Source organism: Rhinolophus ferrumequinum, chromosome 16 (genome assembly GCF_004115265.2).
Source record: "Rhinolophus ferrumequinum isolate MPI-CBG mRhiFer1 chromosome 16, mRhiFer1_v1.p, whole genome shotgun sequence".
Taxonomy (NCBI): Eukaryota; Metazoa; Chordata; class Mammalia; order Chiroptera; family Rhinolophidae; genus Rhinolophus; species Rhinolophus ferrumequinum.
Window position 1 is genome coordinate 59,675,320 of NC_046299.1, and position 22,205 is coordinate 59,697,524.

General features: G+C 37.5%; 1 protein-coding gene across 1 annotated transcript in view; it reads left to right on the forward strand.

Moving 5' to 3' along the window:
• CCSER2 (coiled-coil serine rich protein 2) overlaps positions 1-22,205 on the forward strand; it is a 164,532-nt gene that overhangs the window by 86,113 nt on the left and 56,214 nt on the right. Inside the window, exon 6 of the mRNA XM_033131432.1 lies at positions 12,654-12,849. Coding sequence (XP_032987323.1) covers positions 12,654-12,849 — 196 coding nt within the window. The remainder of the gene's footprint in view (positions 1-12,653; positions 12,850-22,205) is intronic.

A 22,205-nucleotide genomic window follows, 5' to 3' on the forward strand; every position in this document is an offset into this window, starting at 1 on the left:
TGATGTGCTTTTTCCAGTTCTCATTTAGGAATGATTAAAGGTTGACTTTGTTAAATGTTATTTTTTTAACTAATGTGTAAAATTAGTGCCAAGTGATTTGTCTTCTTTTGCTTATATAATAAATTGAAAATTTAAAATTCTTCGAGTACTATTAGAAACAAAAGAAGGAACTGTGCAATGCTAGAATTCTTTTCCTTTTTTGAAATGTAGCATAGTGTTTAATTTGATGAGACCTTATGTGTAATGTGGCTAGGATCAAACCCTGGCCTGGCACAAATTAGCTTTGTGAACTTAGATAATGTACTTAACCCCTCTCTACTTCATTTACCATCTGTAGAACGTAGCTTATATTTCCTTCTCACCTTTTGAGGATCAGGGATAAACGTGCCTGGAGCCATATCTGTGTTACAGTAGGCCCCCAGTGGTAGTTGTTATTTTTTTCCTTTTCACTCTCATCTTGTTCTACTGGGGATTTGAGGTCATTTTGGAGCCAACTTACAATACAGATAATAAAATTTGGATAAATAAATAATGGGAGGGAAACATTGCCCCATATAGTTCTTGCAGTAAGAAAAAAAAGTGGCTCTGATTATTTGCAACAAAAGCAAAGAACAAAACTTGATCCATTACAAGAGTTACAGTGTGCTTAAGATAAATGACATGTTTCTCCTGAATTGATTAGCTTTTATGAGACAGAAACCTGTAAGAGGTTGCTTTGTATGCATTCTTATAAGGGAAATACCTGTGATACAGTGGACAGGTGTCAGGCAGCTTTCCAAAGTAGAAATAATGACAGATTCCTTAAGTCTGTTTCTTACTTATGTTCTTCAATGCAAGCTACAGGGAATTCTAGTCCAAGTGAGAAAAGGCGGTTCTACAGTGGTTCATGAAAAGATGATGTCCAGCTAAAGATCCTTTTGCTGGTATAATTTGATGCAAAGATAAAATTGAGGAAATGTAAAAGAATGCATTCAATACATACCTTCCAGGCTTTATTTTAGCTGTTCTGCTTCTCATATCTGGGCTTTTGATAAGGAATGGACGTCAGAGAGTTGGTATTATCAGACAAAAATCTGACGTAAAGATAGATGATCTTCATTGCTTATAATAAAGATTACGCTTCCCTCATCTTTGATGGTTAGTTTATACAAAGGTAAATTTAAGGCTAATTTAGACATCTAAAACGTGGACCCTTGCTTATACTTCAGATAAGATCTTTTCCATCCATTTCACAAACACTCATTGAGAACCTATGTGGTGAACGCTGCTCAATTCTTAAGCTGGGATGAATTTACACATTGTGTGAGAGGTGAAAGTTGTGGATTGGTAACAGCTTCTTGGAGCATTGTTTTGAGGAAAATTAAAGGAACTACGCAGTGCCTGAGTTCAGTTGGAATAATTGCAGTTATCTATTAGGTAGAAGATGATGTGCTTCTACCATCCCATAGGAATATGAGTAGCGGATACTTCCTTCTGCCAGGATGCTGAGTCTGGGAGAGACAGGCACGTAGACAGTTATAACACAGTCTTACTGCAGTGCAGTGAGGACGGGGGCCTCAGTACGGTGAAGGCTGCAGGACACTAGGTGCATGTGGCAAGTGGTTTTGTCTGGGGTAGTGGTATATAAGGAAGTTACTCCTGACCTGAAAAGCATGACTGGAGAGATTGCAGAGCAGTGGTTTCTGTAGGAGAAGTATTCAGATGGAAAAAAAGTAGCATGTGCAAAAAAAAAGCCTTTATGGGATGGTGTGGCATTTATAGTTGGATTGCTAGGTCATTTCGGGGGAATAAATAGGTGTGATTTCTAACTCTAGATAGCAAAACTATCTATGCATTTTAAGATGAAGGGTGGCGAACTTCAGTTTAAAGTGAGATTACTAATCAGACTGTCCAAGATGGAGTGGATTTACCTGGAGGTAGTAATCTCTGTCCCTGAGAATGACTGAGGTTGATTAACTGTCAGAAAAGTTAAGCAACATTTTCTAAAAACTATATTCCTGGATATCAATATGTATAGAAAAGAGAGATTCTCTGATCAAATGAGTGTAGGAATGACAAGTTCAAGTTAAATGGATTTTTTTAAATAGCAGACTCCCCAGTGCCTTAATATATAAATATAGTATTAATGATTTTACAAAAGATGGTGAAAGGATATGTAACCATTTCCCAAACCATATGACCACAAATCTCACCTGCACCGTGTGTTTTGAGGGACTAGTGATTGGTGGATCATCCACACTGGTAATTCTCAGTGAAGAGAGAGATAAATGTACAGCATTCTGGGGCTTTCTAATCAGATGCGCTTAGCACAGAACTTCCCAACAAGGGGGCTGAGCATACCAGTTTGGCATGAAGGGTTATAGGTTAGCCAGTTTATAGATCCCCTCAGGCTTTGGGGTGGCTGTGTGGGGTTTGGGACATCTCGACCCCTTAGAGTCAGTTATGGGGATGAGAGAGAGAAGCCTCACTCCGGCATACCTTCAGACTATCCTTTTCTCTCCATGCCTTGATTGTAAACGGTATGGCTGCACTGACCCCAGGGCCTTTTTAGTATGACATGGGTGAAAGTCCCTCTTCCCATTCTGTGATGTCTGGAGTGCTGGTTCCCTTTCCTGTCTGTCCTTCAATTCCTGTCTGGCATTGTCATAGTTAATTAAAGGATTATGTCTTATCCATAACTCGGGACTGGTGGTTCAGAACCAGTGATCTACTTCCTCTACACAGATTCTCCTGAATTTAGATGGGGTTATGTCCTGGTAAACTCATCGTAAGTTGCAAATATTGTAAGTCGAAAATGCATTTAATCCACCTACCCTACCGAACATCATAGCTTAGCCTGGCCCACCTTAGACTTGCTCCGAACACTGACATTAGCCTACAGTTGGGCAAAATCTTCTCACACCGTGAGTACACTATGGGAACTGGGTGTTTATCCTCGTGACTGCGTGGCTCACTGGGAGTCAGGCTGCCCTGCATCATGAGTGAGTATTGCCCCACGTGTTGCCAGCTCAGGAAAAGATCAAAATTCAAAATTCAAAGTACAGTTTCTACTGAACGCATTATCACTTTAGTACCATCATAAAATCGAACAATTGTAAGTAGAACCATCCTAAGTCAGGGACTGTCTGTATTTTTATCATAATAGTGTGCTATCTTTTTATCTGGCCTAGCCTTACACTGCTCTTTTCTCCAGACCTCCTTTTTTTCCTGTACCTTCCATTATGCTATGTGGAATTCTCTTACATTCTAACAAACTCACATACGGGCCTCTTTTACTACATTTTCCTGATAGTAACTGAAACTGAACTCTTTCCTAAATGTGCTAATTCCCCAGTGGCATTCTTAAGTGAAGGGTTCTTATTTTTCCGCCGTTCTTGTACCCGTACTGTGTAGAGGTGGGGTCTTGTCTTTACTCCCCTTGTCACTTCTCAGTGACGTGTTCTCCAGTCTCTGTCCTGTGAGATGTAGGGCATTTGGCTGTGTTAGTTTCTCCTTCCCGGTCCCTGCCTGCCCCTCGCTCACAAAAATCTTGGCCCTTGGCTCCCTTTCCTTCTTCATTTTCCCCACCTTTGTTGCAATCCTGAGTGCCTCTAATGTTCACGTACCTGGTTCAAATAACCCTCTGGCTCCTGAGTTTCTTAGGCTTTTCTACATACAAGATCGTGTCATCTGAGAATAGAAATAGTTTTACTGTCTTGTTTCCAATCTGGATACTTTTCTTTTTTCTTCTCCCCTGCATAATTGCTGTGGCTGGAACCTCCAGTACAGTGTTGAATAGGAACGGTGAGAGCAGCTATCTGTGCCTTGTTTCTGATATGAGGAGCGACGTACTCTTTCACTGTTAAATATGATCCTAGCATGGGTTTTTCATAGAGACTCTTTATCAGGTTAAGGAAAGTCCCTTCTATACATATTTTATGGAGTATTTTTATCACGAAAGGAGTTAGATTTTGTCAGATGCTATTTCTGTGTCTATTGAGATAATTATTTGTATTTTTCTCCTTCATTCTCTTAATGTGGTGTATGACATTGGCTGATACCAACTCTGCATTTCTTGGATAATCCAGGTATATAATCCTCTTATATGTTGCTAGATTTAATTTGTTAGTATTTTGTTGAGGATTTTTCTGTATACATAATAAATACTGGTCTGTAGTTTTCCTGAGACAATTTTTGTGTGGTTTTAATATTATGATCACATAGATTGAATCAGTGTTTCTTTAATTTTGGAAGAAATTATGAAAGACTTGTGTTAATTTTTCATTGAATATTTTGTAGAATTCACCAGTGAATTTATTTGGGCCTCGGCTTTTATTTGCAACAAATTTTTTGAATATTAATTTAATCTCTACAGATGTTCTGTAGATGTCTGTTAGGTTTTGTTAGTTTGAAGTGTTGTTCAAGCCTTCTGTTTCCTTGCTGACCTTCTTCCTAGTTCTATCCAATAATGAGAAGGAGGTATTGAAGTCTCCATCTTCAGTGTCTCTTGTAGGAGAGGTCTGATAACAGCAAACTCTCAGTTTTTGTTTATCTGGGAATGTTTGATTTCTTTTCAGTTTTGAAGGATAGTTTTGCTGGACATAGAATTATTGGTTTACGGTCTTCCTTTTAGCATTTTGACCAGCATGCTTTCTGATGAAAAATCAGCTGTTAATCTTTTTGAGCGTATCTCCTACATGGTAGGTCACTTTTTTTTGCTGTGTTCAGAATTCTCACTTTTTCTTTGGCTTTCAACTGTTTAGCTGTGATTATGTCTCTCTTTTAGTTTATGATATTTTAGCGTTTGTTGAGTTAATGATTAGACAGTGATTTCCTTAAATGCCTTGAACCAATGAGTCTCCAGCCTTTGCCAAAGTGTGTGTGTGTGTGTGTGTGTGTGTGTGTGTTTTGAGGGGTGCCTTTAGCAACCTGATAAGCAATTTGAAGTTCTGCCTTAGCCTTCATTTCTTGTTTGCTCAGAGGCTCAAAGTTGGCCACAGGTGAGAGATTAAGGCCTTCTCAGGTATTTCCTTGGCACGCACACAGCCCTATACATGTATATGGTCTTCTCTATTCCCAAGAGTATGTTGGAACATTTCAAAACCTCCTGTGGACATTTAATTACGCATGTTTTTCTTAGAAGTTTTTTGGTCTTCTTGTTTGCCCCAATTGGTGTCACTATTTTAGGCAGCTGGGATTTTAAATAATTGCCACTGATTTTTTTTTTTTCTCCCCCAACAAATGTAGTAGAGATAAGCCTGTTTTTACAGAACAAGTTCTGAATCAAGTCAAATAAAACAACCTCTGAGAATGGGGCTTTTCTAGGAAGGTGCCAGTTAAGATCAAATAGTAACAGTTCTCTGGAAATGGTGCTTTTTGCAGTTTCAAACCCAGTTTACTTCCCAGCCCACCCCCTAGTGATTGCTGAATTTCATAGCTACAATGCTTATAAGGCCCTGGTTTTTCAAGCTGCCACAGAACTAAGGAGATAGACATGGCAGTAGAATAAATTAAAATACCACAGACCTTCTAGTTCTCACCAAGATACAGCTGGGTGGGTGTGTGTGTGTGTGTGTGTGTGTGTGTGTGTGTGTGTGTGTGTGTGGTTTTGTTTTTTTGTTTTTTTTAATAAGTGCTCCTTGGTTGTTGCAAGCATTTGGTTGATTTCCAGAGTTCTGAAAAAGTTGACTTTGGCAAATTTGCTAGTTCTCAGTGCTTTTTATGTAGGAGTGAATTTTTGGAGACACTTATTCTGCCATTCTGGAAGCACTTTCTTCCTTTTGTCATTTTTGTTGTTGTTTGTTTTAATAGACTTCATTTTTAGAGCAGTTTTAGGTTTACAGACATACTGAGCAGAAAGTACAGTTCTCCTACAGTCCCTCACCTTCTTTTACATAGGTTCTCTTATTATTAACATCATCCATTAGTTGTTACTACTGATGAGTCAATAATTGATACATGATTGTTAACTAAAATTCATAATTTACATTAGAGTTCACGCTGTACATTCTATGGGCTTTGAGAAATACACACTTACATGTATCTACCATTACTGGATCATACAGAATAATTTCACTGCCCTTGAAATCCCACATCCTGCCCCTGTTCATCTCTCCTTTCCTTCACTCCTGGCAAACACTGATCTTTTTGCTGTCTCCATAACTTCACATTTTGCAGAATGCCATGTAGTTGGAAACAGACAGTATGTACCCTTTTTGCATTGGCTTTTTTCACTTAGCAGTGTGCATTTAAGTTTCCTCCGTGTCTTTTCATGGGTCACTAAATAATAGTCCATTTTTATGGATGTTCTATAGTTTATTTATCCATTCACCTAGTGAAGGACATCTTAATTGCTTCCAAAATTTGGCAGTTATGAATAAAGCTGCTCTAAACTTTTTTGTGCATAAGTTTTCAACTCATTTTGGTAAATATCAAGAAGCATTATTGCTGGACCAGATAGTAGTAAGAGTAAGTTTAGTTTGGGGAGAAACGACCAAAGTGTCTTGCAAGGTGGCCATACATTTTGCATTTCTTCCAACAGTGAATGAGAGCTGTTGTTATTATATATTCTCATCAGCATTTGGTGACATGTTGTGGATTTTAACCATTCTAATAGGTGTGTAGTGATTATCTTGTTTTAATTTGCAATTTCCTAATGATATATGATGTGGAAGATTTTTTTATATGCTTCTTTGCCATCAGTACCTCTTCTTTAGTGAGGTGTTTGTTTAGATCTTTTGCTCATTTTTCAATTTTTTTTTCCTTTTTAATTTTATTTTACATACCAGTCCTTTATCAGACACACATTTTACAAATATTTTCTCCCAGTCTTTTTTTAAATTTTCTAATTTTTATTGGGGAATATTGGGGAACAGTGTGTTCCTCCAGGGCCCATCAGCTCCAAGTCGTTGTCCTTCAGTCTAGTTGTGGAGAGCGCAGCCCACTGGCCCATGTGGGAATTGAACCGGCAACCCTGCTGCTCAGAGCTGGTGCTCCAACCAACTGAGCCATTCGGCCGCCCTCTCTCAGTCTTGAGCTTGCCTTTTCATTCTCTCCTAATGGTATTTTTCACAGAACAGACATTTTTAATTTTATGCAGTCCAACTTGTCAATTTTTTCTTTCATGGATTATACTTTTTATGTTGTTTCTAAAAACTTATTGCCAAATCCAGGGTCACTTGGACTTTGTCCCTTGATATATTGTAATTTTGCATTTTACATTTAGGACTTTGATTTTTGTTGCATTACTTTTTGGGAAAGGTGTAAAGATCATTTTTGTACATACGGATATCCAGTTGTTCCAGCACCATTTGTTGAAAAGACTGTATGTCCCCTCTCCTTTGAATTGCCTTTTCTCTTTGTAAAGGATCAGTTGACCGAATGGGTGTATTTCTGAACTCTCTGTTCTGTTTCACTGATGTGTCTGTTCTTTTGTCAGTACCACACTGTCTTGATTACTGTCACTTTAGAGTAAGTCAGAGTCAGTATTCTTTCTTCTTCAGTATTGTGTTGGTTATTCTGGGTCTTTTACCTATTGATATAAACTTTAGAATCACTTTGCTGATATCCACAAAATACCTTGCTGGGATTTTGATTGAGATTGTGTTGCATTAAGCATTTAAAAAAATATAATCATGAACATATTGCACACATTTAACTTTTTTTGGGCCCCACCCCCTCCACCCACTCCCCCACCTCTGGTTTTTAAGCCATTGTTTTCAGTCTAGTTGTAGGGCACAGCTCCCTGGCCCATGTGGATATTAATGAGTCTGCGCTCCCCTCGGCTGAGGCAGTTGGTCCCTGGTCATGGGTTGGCACTCATGGCAGCTCTTGTCGGCTGCCGGCCACTCATGCTGGCTGCCAGCCAGCGTGGCCACCGGTGGCTCACGGTAGCACACGTCAGCACACAGCAGCCCACGGCAGCACACAGCAGTTCACACCGACCTCCAGCTGTTCACAGCAGCCCAGCTCCAGGGAGAGTTGTTGTTCACAGTCTTAGCTGTAGAGGGCGGAGCTCACTGGCCCATGTGGGAATCGAACCAGTGGCCTTAGGTGTAGGAGCAGTGCACTCCAACCGCCTGAGCCACTGGGCCGTCCCACGTTTAACTTTTAATATACAATTTTTATTAATGGTAAGGAAAGAAACACTAAAGGTTTTGTGAAATCAAATTGTAGCTCACATTAGGAAATAAATGAAAACAAAAGAATCAATCTCTGTCTCTCTGTCTCTCTCTCTCTCTCTCTCTCTCTCTCTCTCTCACACACACACACACACACAGAGAGAGAGAAAGAGAGAGAAATCTCTACTTGTCAATCTAACCTATGAATCACAAGCCTTAAGATTAGCACAAAATCACACATCTTAGTAATCAAAAAGCTTGGATTGAAGTGGAGAAGTATATAGATGCAGCCACATAATTTGGGGAAGATTCCTTTAAAGCTACAATGATTATGCAGCAATGTGATTATTAGGCATGTGAATTGAATATCAGGTGCTGCTACTGTGTGTGGATTCAATTTAAGTGGCTTAAAAAAAGGCTGATCTCGTAAAGGTTTATTTTTGTAGTTATTCTGATCCTCTTTTTTTTTCTTGTTGATTTTATTGGCTGCACTTATAGAATGATGTGAAATAATATTGGTGATTGCGGACATTCTTTCTCATGCTTCTCTAACACTGAACTCACTTTTGTCTTCACCCATACCTATGTTAGTTAAGTTCTTCATATCTCCTAGACCACCTAGCCTGTGATCGGCCACCTGGGCCACAAAGGAGCAGAGGTTCTGCCTTTACTGACACACTGGTCACCTTCCAGTGGATTCCCCAAAGCGGCTTGCGGTTTGCTTTCACCGTCTAATTTCTCTACTAGAAATCCATAATTGTTAATATTTGTATACAAGTAAAAATCGTGCATTTCACCTTAATATGAGGTGTTGTGTCTAGTAATTCCTCCTATTTCTCATGTTTATTTTTCTTCATCTTCTTGATGTCTTTCATCCCTGGATTTGTGTTTGCACTCTTGGAAGGTGATTTTACCTCCCATTCTAATTCAAAGGTTCAGATTCTCATCTTCTCGAATGTGAAATCTCAAAATCTTCATTATCGTTCTGTCCTTTTTTTCCCCTCTCCTATTTTAATAGTGTCCTTTTGTTTTCTGAAAATAACCTGTTATTTATTTGCTTTCTGTTGTGTATCTGTCTTCTTCTGCCTGTTCTCAGTAATACTCACTTTTCCCCCCACGAGGCTTCAAATAGTCCTCCCGTGAGGTGTTATTTCCTACTTCTTGACAGATGGTTTAGCAACAGATACACAGATATGAAGTAATTTTGTCAACATTTACCAATTCGGGACTATAGGTGAAGGGATATGGCATTACAGTATTCTTTTGACATGTTAGAACATTTTTTCAATATAAAAAAGTTGGAAATTATTGATAATAACAATAATAATACAGTAGTAATTAGTTTTTATTTAATATTTGCTACTGTGTTTCCCCGAAAATAAGACCTGGCCAGGCAATCAGGTTTAATGCGTCTTTTGGAGCAAAAATGAACATAACACCCGGTCTAATTTTGCTACAATATAAGACTGGTATTATATTATAATTATGTATTATATATTATATAAGACCTGGTATAATAATTTTTGTTCCAAAAGACGCATTAGAGCTGATTGTCCGGCTAAGTCTTATTTTCGGGGAAACACGGTATATATATCAGACATTGTTCCAAGAATTTTAACATATATTACCCCATTCAGTCCATATACCAACCTAATAAGGTGAGTACTCTTACTATCCTCATTTTATAGATCAGGAAATGAAGCATAGATAAAGTAACTTGCCCTGTGTGTTACACAGGTCGAACTAACATTTGACTAAGATAATCTGTGCAGGTAATACAAAAATTAATAAGATACAGCCCTGTTCTCAAAGGGTTTATAATTTAATTAGAGGTGATGTGTATACAAATTTCTTTAATTTATGTTGTAAAATAAATTAAGGATCATAAAATGGTAGTTTTATCCAGTGGAAGGGATTAGGGAGGGCTTTTGAAAAAAGTAGCATTTCAGTACTAGAAGGAGATATGTTTAGTTTGGATCTGCTGGTGGAAGTGTTTGAAGTGCAACCTCGGGCATATGAACTTATTTGGCAGGCAGTGGAAAACGTTGAAAGTTAAAGAAACTATGGCCCAAAGATATTAAGCGTTTTCAATAGCTAGTTAATGTCAGCCAGTAAATCTTGGATCAGAGCTGTCTCTTTAACACAGTTGTAGTTTTTCTAAATGCCAGTTCTTTGTCCCTATATTTAGTTAGTGATCAAGGCTTGTTGACTTCCTTTGAAATTTTTTTCATTCATCAGTTACTTGGATGTGATTCACGTTTATGTCAAGCTAATATAAGCCCTTAGTCATACCTGATTCTCATGCTGTAGACTGCAGACCAGTCTCCTTCAGTCTCGTCTCTTTCTAAACTTTGTTTTACTCACTTGGGAAAATAAAAAGTAAACTTTGACTTGATTATTAATTGGGAATTTTGAATGTGACTGCTTCCAGATAATATTAAAGTAGTACTTTTTAATGTCATAACTAAAGAAGTTTAGAATCTCACAGGTGGAAACTTAAAACAACAACAACATGGGTTAAAATCCATGCTCCCTACTCATTCAGTGAAAACAACAGCAACAAAAACAAGCAAACAAACAGAACCAGCTGTCTCTGATACAGAGGAACAGAATACACAGCTTGTGTAGTCGTGGAGTTTCTAACTTGCATGGTTACAAACGAACACAATATACTCTGACAGGTGCTATAATGGGGCACAGTATAGGGCTGTATAAGGGCACCTATGGTTTAGGGGATTAAGGAAGCTTTCCCTGAGGAAATGCCAACTAATTTAAGATGAAGAGGAGTTATCATTCTCCAGATCAAGTGTACAGCGGAGGGCAGGATGGGTAGACGGGCCAAAAGTAGAGAAGTTGAAGACATGGGTGTGTAGATGGGGGAGATTGTAGCATGCCTTGGCAATCTCAGATAATTTGCTGCGGATTAAGAAATCAGTCTGAAGGAGGCAGATGTGTTGAGGGATAAAGTCGAAGAATAAATTGGATTCAGGCTCTCTTTGGCCTCATAAGCCATATTTAAGAGTCTCCTTGTCCCTGAAAATCATGCCTTGCACTTTGTGCCATTACTTTTCATTTTCTTTTTCTAGAAAGCCTTCACCTTTAATTTCAGTCAAACTCAAACCTCATACTTTATAGTTCATCCCGAGTTCTTTCGTATCCAAGAAAATTTCCCAAAGTATATCAGCTTTTTTCCTCTAAAAACGTAACTTTTACTATCTCTCCTATTCATTTGCCAGTTGATTGTATATTTTTGTCTTACTATTTTCTTTTTATTACTATATATTTTTCATCACTCTGTGTATAGATAGATTGTCTAATCACTCATGGATGGTAAATTTATACTAATTAATCAGTTTTTGAAATTTAATAATTCAACTATATTGTGAACACTTAAAAATAAAGCAGATATGTGAACAATTAGGGTCTTACCTGTGGATCAGCAATTGAAAAGTTCTTAAACTTTTTTTTGAGGGGTTAAAAGAAAAATCAGGCCTGACGTAGTTTCAGAGAGAAGCAATCTTGTGAAAATGAAGTTCATATTGAATATTTGAGAATTTAGAGATTTGGGAGTATTTGTTAGAAGCTAGAAAATTTAGTAGAAACTATCTTTCTACTATTTCAATATGGTTGAAATTTAGTGCATTGTGACTTTTCCAAATTTAATACATCATGAATTTAACTTTAATCTTAGTATAATATAGCCGTTATATTGGAGAGAATATTTTTTCAGTGTGTTCTTAAGAACCAACTGGAAATTACGTGTAATGTGAATGCAGTACTTTTCAAATTGCTGTAGCTATGACTTCTGCTGAAAAACATTGTGTTTTTTCACATCCATGAAACATAGTATCCCTAGTTCTTTTTTCTTTTTTCCCCCTCTTACTCAGAATTTATATTATTGTATGAAACTAAAAGGAAGTTTAAATTTTTTAGAGCAGATTTTTTTTAATGCAGTTTTTTTAAATGCAGTTTAAGATATAGGAAATATGTGGTATGTATAAGATTTGTATAAAATCTTGTTTAATCTTTATTGGAAAAGATTATTTATCTTCAATGTTAAAAACAAAAGAAGAAATAACAGTTCATCTGCCTTAACTGTTTATTGGGACCTTCTAGCAGTAGGAGTCCAGGGGTGTGTCCAATGTGGGTATTAACATGGGTAACATAGTTATGGGGCTAAAAAAAAGACGTGAAGTGTAAGAGGCCAATTAAAGTAAAAAACTAAAAGGCAGATACCAGTGCATAGAAAGAAAAATAAGTATAATTTTTTCCAGGCCAGGCTTTTCCTGAGTTGTTTCTATTCATGTTCCTAAGGAATGAGATTTGTTAAACCAATGTGTAAAATACACAAAAGGGGGGAGTGCAGAAAATAATTGTATTAATAACAATAGATCTGATTGGACCTTTCAATGGAACCAAATGCTGAGTAAAAGTCAGAGGCTTTGTGACAATGATAAATGATTTGTAATAATCACTGCAGTGATTTCATTACCTTTATTTCTTTCTGAAATTGTGTTGTGTATCTTTTCCCTCCAACTTCTTCTGCCCTTCCAGAGGCTCTCCCTATAGAGAATCTCCTTTGGGTCATTTTGAAAGCTATGGAGGGACCCCCTTTTTCCAGGCTCAGAAGATGTTTGTAGATGTACCTGAAAATACAGTGATACTGGATGAGATGACCCTCCGGCACATGGTCCAGGACTGTACTGCTGTGAAAACTCAGTTACTCAAACTGAAACGTCTGCTGCATCAGGTGAGTACAAAATGAACATTTTGGCTCTGATATTTTGAGTTGCAAGGTGGATTGACTTTTATTTTTAAAAAGAAACAGTTAATTGTTTTTAATGTCTAGATTTCTGTAGAAATAATGCTTGTAAATAGTATACGAGTATAATAGAAATTTCTGTGGGAGACATAAACATGGGATTTCGCACAGTGGTCTCAGTATAGTCCCTGATACTTAGGAGCTGTGTGATATTTGGTAAACCAACCTCTCTGCTTCTGCTTCCTCATTTTTATAGTACCTACACTTAAGGTTATTGAGAGAATTAGCAATAGTAGTTGTAAATTGAGAGATCTGATGTCTGAAACATAGCAGGTATTCAGTCATCAGTGACTGCTACTATAATTTCAGCTAAGTGAGAAATAGAAAAGTTTTACTTTCATAATCATAGTCATATAATTTCACTTTTGCTTAAAACGTTCAAGTTTAATCTTCTCAGTCCTCTTTCTCTGGTTTTTTTTTTTTTTTTTTTTTTGAGAGAATCTAGACTCTTAAGCAGTGGTGACTTGTCCAAAGACACTGGGTGAGCTGATGGTTGAATCTGGCTTCTGATTCAATAGTACTTTTTTTGTTTGAACATATAGCATTTAACAGACAAGGTCAGATGCATAGCAGAAAACTAAGGAATAAAATACTAATTTTAAAATGTGGATATCTGTTATTGAATTTTAAATCTATATTTGTCTTTTGTAGGCTAGCAAAATTTAGCTTGAATTGTGGTTGAGAAAGAATATTCTAGCTTTTCTGCTCAACTTACTTTTTGGGTTATCTTCCTCAGGGTTGTGTGCTAGCTTCTTAGGACCAAGGACCAAGTCTTAGAATTTCTGGTTGTGATCAATGATATATACTCAGTAAAGGCTCATTGAAGTTACTTGGTTATAGGTTTTCTGGACTACTCTTCTCCATTCTTGTGAATGTTTAGCTAAATATTGAAAATAAATTCTGTGCTAAGGCTGAGAGCAAGAAAGTGGAGGATCCTTTTCATATATGAGATTCTTGGATTCCTCTTGAGATAGAAATTCCATGAAATACACAGACATTGAGCTTCCAATTTAGTTTAACTATACCTGGGAGATACACTGTTTATGGTATTTGTCTCCTCGCCAGTCTAGGGAGAAGATTTTCTGATCAGGAACTTCAGAGTCAAAGGAAAGAGGAGATAGGAAGGGTGGGAAATAGCTAAAATATATTAAATATCTTCTTTGAGTTAGTCGCGGGTTAGAGAGCTATACCACATACCCTCATTTGTGCCTGGCTTAATGGCCCTGAAACAAGAAGCGTGATTAAATGTCAGCTAATAAGACTAAGCCACTGGTAGTAATGACAGAAGTGGCATAATTCAGGACAGAATAGGTGAATTGGTAACCAGTGATAAGTACCATAAGTACTTACCATAAGTACCATAACAATAATAAACTGGTTTTTGAGATACTTTATGAAAAACTGAATCTCTTAATGGCTTTCTGTCATTACGACCTCTGAAATTTTAGGTAGTACACACTGATCAAATTGACTTTGTTTATGTAGTGGCAACAAAATTATGAGAAGAAAATTGCAGAATCTTAGGGCATCTTGAAAGTTCCCCCAAATGCAAATAGCTGTTAAAGGCTGAATGAGTTCAAGATTTCAGGTAATTGCCTCTTATTTTTTCCCTTTTAATATTGCTAAATTTAAAAAAGTTTAGTGTGATGCATTTACGTGGCTTAAAAATATTCACTTAGTATCCAGAGGCTTTGAAAAAACAGTATGTCTGTTCCTCGCCCCACGTGTCAACCTTTTCTGATCTGAGCAGTTTACTGTCTGAAGCATCTCTAGAGCTGTTGTGCAGGGACTTCCTTTCCTTATATTCTTGGGCTGGGTTCACTTATTTCCTGGATAACGTGTCTTCTGTCTAGTTTAGCCACTGAGGAGAATCTCCTACATTCAAATCCATTTGACTTTGCTCATTACTATTTAGGAGTGAGGAACTACAGAGTTGATTCAGGACTCCGTACAGGAGCTGGCTTGTCAACCAGCTGGTTTTATTTTATAGTGATTGATGGATATTGGTGGAGCCTCAATATCTACACTAAGGGGAGGAGTTTTCCTTCTGAGGTTGTTGCAATTTCTCTAGAGAAGAAAACCTCTGTGGTTTTTTTTGCTTGATACAGAGGTGGAAGACTTGGGAGTCTGTTCTTGCCTTGTGCAGACTTCCAATCTACTCCCACATTTTTAACCCTGGTGGGTCAGATACTTAGCTTTTCCTCTATCTAGCAATTTGATCCCTTTTGGGGTTTTGCAGGGTAAATTTTATCCATATTCTCCAGCTGCACACAGTGTAGTTGTGACTTCCTGCAGTCCTCCTAAATCACTGACTGAAGTTTCTGTCTGCTATGTCCCCTCCCCAATTCTCTTCATCATTGCAGTTTATGTTTTTAAAATTTCTTTCTTATCATTTTAGTGTAGGTTTAAGAGAAAGAGAAAATAAACATATCACTATTCAAAAGCCCTCCCCTATTTAAAATATAGAGAAAATGTTTTAAAATTACTTTAGTTGTGTGATTGCTTCCTTCTGAAACTTCAGTGTGTCACAGCTCAAAATTTGATTTAATCCTTGCACATTGTTGTGTGCTGGATTTACCAGTGGTGGTGGGGGGGGTGCGCTCATTTGCAAGAGTAAGAATTTAAATAAGCGCTGGCAACCAGTGTCTGCTTGGGGCTACACAGAAGGGATTGGTATTACAGGGAGGAGTCACCTTTACTTCAGTAAACTTGAAGCCTTACAAGGCATGACTGAATACTAGTTCAGAAGGAAGAATGTCCACATATAAAGAGGTAGTTGCATAATCTCTTGTTCTCCAAGTGGCTTATGCCAAGGCAGTGTTCCTTCAACTCAGAATTCTTGTCCTTGATTACTTTTAGCAAAGTTTAATCAGGCTATTTCCCTTATAAGATTGAGTTAGCTTCATATAAGGAAACTAAAGAGAAATCATTAATGAAAATACAAATAGGATAAAAATGATTTCTACAGCCTGATTCTTATTGGAAACAACAATTTTATAGAGCTCCTGAGTACTTTACATATAAATATGTAAAATTTGTATTACCTAGTACTCAGTAAATGTATGTTAAATTGATTGTAATCCAGCAATTTTGCAAGTCCCTTACCTGCCTTAGTTGCTGGTTATGTCTTAATCCAGTGGCCTTTCATTTCTTTCTTTGTTGTTTTGATCTCCAATCAGTTGTTTCTTCTAGGTCCCTACCATTCAGTCAAACCACTGGCCACGGCCGATGAACTGGTGCATAACAACACACCTGCCCATTTTTCCTTCTAAGCAAAGTGAACAACTAGATTCACTGCTCGTTGTTTTGCCCACTGGGAGGATTCCTTTCACTGCTGTTCTTCCAAGAGCCCCAGAAAGGGACTGCGGTGCTGCTGCTGTCCACTTTCAGGTGTGTCTGCATATCGTACAGAGCCATCTGTAATCCAGACCTGCGTCTCTCCTTCCTCTGTCAGCTGATCATAGAGAACCCCCCTCATGAGACCACAGTGCAGGCCGGAAGAGAGAAGGCAGAGTGGCAGGAGTGGGGACCATGGGCATTTGAGCCACTTCTTACATACATCCTCAGGTCCTGCTCGGCCCCCATCACGGCTTACAACTTGCATTTGATAATAGAATGTTGCTGGGCGCACCCAACTTGATGACTTTATGTGTCGAATAGTACTCAGTATTTGGTGGGCAGCTTGGTATTGGTACCTGGGTGACCCAAGGTTAAGCATTTAGTCATTTGTGGGACCCAGGAGCAGGCCAACAGCTGTGTCTTAAACGGAGAGTAGTTATCCACGGAGGATGCAGGGATTTGTTCCTAAGGGCCTGCACTGAGGTTCACCTATGAGGCCTGCGAATATCTCCAGACAGCATCCCTCTCTGCCATGGCCACTTCAGGCTCCATGGGATCTGCTGGATCATGTGACCCAAGTGGTAGAGCAGCTTGCACAGCAGCCTGTCGAAGTGCTTTTTGGGTGTTCCTCAGACCCAGCCGCTATTCAGCTCACTCGGTAAATGGGCCGGAATAACACACGCAGATGACGGATATGTTGCCTCCAAAATCTAGAGGCCCACAAGGTGTTGTACCTCTTTTCTGGTTGTAGGAAGATTAAGTGCAGCAACTTACCTTTCACCTTAGAAGGTATATCTTGGCATGCCAGTGGTCCCCACTCTTCCTACACTGCCTTCTCTCTGTACAAACAGGTGTTTCTATTCCTTTTGTTCATTTTGTGTTCCTGGCAGTAAGGGTAAATTAATGGTTGGACAGTGCTATTCAAAGTGGCTTGTACAAGAAGTGTTTGTTACTGGTTCATTGAGAGTTAAAGTAGCTCTTGCCAGAATAGAAATCGACATCCTTGTTCCACAAATTCCTGCTATCAGAGAAAAAAATTGAGCCAAACTAAATTGTGTTTAGTGACTACTTTTCTTGATTTATAGTCTGGTGCAAGCTTTTTATTGTGTCACAGAGAGGAAAGAGTTTATGGATGAGAACTGATCTGAGATCAAACTGTGAATAACACTGGTGTAAGGTACTGTTCTTACCAGTAGAAGACAAGCCCAGGGAGTGAAAAAGATATACAACCAAATGTAGTATCAGATATGCAACCAAATGTAGTATCAGATATACCTTTATGTAGTATGCAAGAGAGAAAAAATAGGAAATGGAGATGAAGAAATTCACTGTTTGCCGTTATAGAGAAGATATGAAACTGGACGTTGAGCTTATCAGGTGAAGGATTTTGGGGAGCTCAGGGGAATTAGCAGGAGCAAAGGTGCAGGTTCTTGAAAGTATGAGCTGTACTTCTCAGTGATGAAGGAAAACCCTATGAGTTACCTAAGATGCTCAACAAAGAGAAAGCTAGAAAAAATCAGTGTTCAACTTGATACACTTTAGGTGACTATTAATACAACTTCTTACCTTAAAAATGCTTATTAACATGAAAGAATTAAGCATTTATGCTGCATTTATAGTGGGATCTACATTTTAGTAACTAAAGAGGCCCTTGATGAAAGATAATTCAACTTTGCTGAAGAATGGCAACAAATTAAGTCTAGAAAGTGTGATAGAATTAGAGAAACATCATTTTATAAACCCAAATGAAATTTCTGCTTTACGCCAGGATTATTAATTGGTGTTATAACCAGTAGGTGAATGGGATTGGTTCCCAGACCATTCATACAGTGGCAAAGTGACACATATAAATTGCTTTATGGTTGCAAGAGAAACACAGTTGTTCATTGGAGAGCTCAAACTGTCATTACCCTAATCCGGTGAGTAGTTTTCCCATCACTAATGAGTTCAGGTAGCCAGATGCTATATATCTTCTCATGTGATTTAGAGAATTATGTATAATAATTCTGTACAATATTATACAAATATGTATAATAATTTTGTACAATACACAGAATTGTGTGTAATATATTCTAGTCAAAAACATTTATTTTTAATTCTCCAAGTCACTACAACTTCCTTTTATAGGATAAACAGGTGATAACAGAATAAGAGAGGAAAGAACCAGACAAATTCAGATTATTGGAAATTCAGTAGGAAAAATGGTAATGACTTGTTAGTGTGTTAATATCCTAAAAAGTTGGTGCAGGGAAGTGACAATGCTACATTAAAAGTAATTTAAGGGACAACTAGATATATGAGATTCTGAATTGGATATTGGTTGGACAGATCAATTGTAAAGGACATTTTGGGTCAATTGTGGAAATTTGAACATGGCCTACGTATTAGATAAAGTAGAAATTGACTGAAATGGGAAAATAGAGACTGTTGACTAAAGAAAGCAGGTTATAAAACAGTATGTACATTAAGGTCATATATCATTTTTTTAAATTAAATTTATTAGCGTGCTATTGGTTAGTAAATTAACAGGTTTCAAGCGTACAATTCTGTAATACATCATCTATATATTGTCTTGTGTGTTCACCATTCAAAGTCACTTCTCCTTCCATCACCATATATTTGACCCCCTTTACCCTTGTCTACCTCCCATCTTCCCCCCTTTCCCTCTGGTAAGCACTAAACTGTTGTCTGTGTCTATGAGTTTTTGTTTGTCTTGAAGTTCATTTGTTGTTTTCAGTTTTACATCCCACATATAAGTGAAGTCATATGGTTCTCAACTTTCTCCGTCTGACTTCTTTTGCTTAGCATGATCATATATATTTATCCATAGATACCTATGTATCTATATCTCCAGAAGGATATGCACTAAGATATTAATAGTGATGATATCTGGATAGTGAGAATGTGATGTCTTTTTTTTTTTAAATCTACATTTTCTAATTTCTAATTTTCACCACTACTGTTTTGGGAAAAAATAAGGTTATTGAGAAGTACGTGTTTTACTCAAAGATCAGTTAATAATTGGATATAGTTCAAATGTAGGGTGTAAGAGAAGAGGCAGGAATGATACATAGGCTTCGGGCAGATTGTAAAGGGCGTGTGTGCCTCAAAAAGAGCTTGGGAATTAGTCTGTAGGCAATAGTAAGCTGGACAAGTGACATGGTCAAAGTGGACAAATTGGTATTAAAAATATTACTGAAGGGATTTGTGGAAAATGAATAGCAGAGAGAATGACTTTTCAGCCATAATATTTAGGAGGCTGTTGCAGACATCCAGGTTTTAGTCTAAAATTGTTAAAGTTAATTGAAAATAGTTCAGTTTTGGTGCTCTCTTCATGCATGTGTCTTACAAGAGTTGTGTATGTAAAACTTTTATGTAGTGGTCATACAATGCATACTGGGCCTTTTCCTACGTTCTCTAATACACATTATCTCTAGTCCTTGAAAAGTTGAAGAAGTTGAGGCTCAGAAAGCTAATTAGTGTTAAAACAAGGACTGTTTACTCTGGTCTTCGGGACTCCAACCCCTTGTGTACACAGTGGTATTCTAAGACAAACCTTGGGCACAGCAGGGAGAGGAGGCTGGGAAGGCATCTCCAGCGCTGCTTACCATCATCCTGCATCCCTCAGACAAACCCAGGGCCATGGCGTCTTTATTTGATTAAATAGGCCTCTGTATTTAAGAGTTCCCTTGAACACAGTTCTAAATTGCACACAAATAAAACTTAAAAATTGTAAGCCATTGTATTTGGCCTTTGATCTATTTTTTGTCCTTGTTATACACAGCTCAAGGTTACTTCACAGTTTAAACAGCACTTTCAGGTGCCTTATTTTCTTCATCACAGCGACACTGTGGGATAGGGAGGACAGCAGTAATCCTATTTTAATGGTCAGAAAAGTGAGACTCCCAGATTTAACTGCATGTCTCAAGGTCACCCACTTGCATCCTAGGACAGAATATATTTTAAACCCAGGACTTTTGAAATATTTTAGCTTAAATATTTAACTTCTTTAAAAAAATGTTTTTTAAATTTCAATTTCAGTTCACATATTAATATTATAGTAGTTTCATGTGTACACCATAGTGATTACACATTTATATAACGTACAAAGTGATCACCGCAGTAAGTCTAGTACCCATTTATTACAATATTGACTATAGGCCCTATGCTGTCAGCTTACTACTTCTTTTATTGTATTGTCTAATTTAGAGGATTTTAAATAAGAACTTTCATCCTGATCTGAAGAACATGTGGACATACAGAAAAAAAATTTTGGTGGTATCTTGTTTCTTTACTTTAATTCCCTACATCCCATTTCAAACTTGAAGCATGTTTTGCATATAGAAAAGGGTACTGTTCATACATGTCTATTTCAGTGAATTTTTGTAAACTGAAAATACTGGTGTAGCAAGAAATAAAACATAACCAGAACCCCGGAAGAGAAGCTCCCTTCAAGTCATTACCTTACTTTTCTCATGGTGACTGAATGGTTTCTGAAGACAGAGATGTGTTTATCTGTGTTTGAAATTTATATGAATGAAATCATGTATATTCTTTTTAAAAATCTGGCTCTTTTTGCTCAACATTATATGTGTGAGCCATCCATATTTTGCATTCATTCTCATCGTTCTAGAGTATTGCATGATGTGAATTACCCCAATTTATTTCATTTGTTCTACAGTTGATAGGCATTCAGACAGTTTTTCAATTTGGGGTTATTATGAACTGTGCTGCTACAGTATTACAGTATATTTTGGTGAACATGTGTGTGCATTTCTGTTGGGTATATGCCTATGAATAGAATAGCTATGTCATAAGGTGTGTAGATAATTCAGCTTTAGTAGAGCTTTAGTTCAAAACAGTTTTTCAAAGTGATCATACCCGTCCATTTTCTTCCAGATCATTTCATTATTTTCCCTGTTCACTTTTATCATATTATTACATTCAACATCTGTTTTGACCTTGGAATAGGAAAAGAAAAATCTGAGGTAGAATAATGAGAAGAGCGTGATGATACCTCTTTCTGGCATATTTTTGGAGATTAATCTTGATAATTCATACCCTGTCTACCTGTTTCGGGGCTAAAAATAAAGAAGTACATAACAGTGTTTTATAAACTAAAGTGTGATACAAAGATGTTTTGTTTTATTATTTCGTCTTGCCTCCAGTGTTGAGAATAAACCAATAATTTTCCCTCACATAATTCTTCTCTCCTTCCCCGGGTGTATTTGTGTGTGTGTGTGTGTGTGTGTGTGTGTGTGTGTGTGTGTGTGTGAAGATTTAAAGCAGCAGCAGCAGCGTTCTGGTGAGTGAGTGCACTAAGAGTTAAGGAGCTGCTGAATGAATGCCATTTGGTGGCGGAGAACCACAGAAAGGCCAGCGAGCTCATGCTTCTGTAGGCCCAGACTGTTCTCATTACTCTAGGGGGAACAAAAGTTCATGAAGTATACACAGAAAGAGCATACACAACATGAGGGTGTAATGTAATGAATAACGTGAAACAGGTTTGTACTCAACCACCCAGGTTAAGAAATGAGACATTAAGAAGTTCCCTACATTCTTCCTGTCTGTAGTGCCTTCCCTTTCCAGAATCTAGCATTTCCATTTTTTTCTGTTAACTTTTAATCACCTATGTTTGTATCCCTATGAATACTCACTTTGTTTCTTTTAGAACTATATGTAAATGATATTACATTATAAGTATTCCTCTGTGACTTGCTTCTTTCATTCAGCAAGGTTCATTCATATTTATGTTTAGTTCAACTTCATTAATGTTCGTTTCTGTACTGTTCTGTGAACGAACAATAATTTTTTGTCCGTTTTACTCTTGATACCCACTTTGTTTCCAGTTTTTGTTTTTTGTTTTTTTTGCTATGACAAATAATACTGATAATGAACATTTTCCTGGTACACATGTGCAAAGATTCTTCTGGTGTAATAACTAG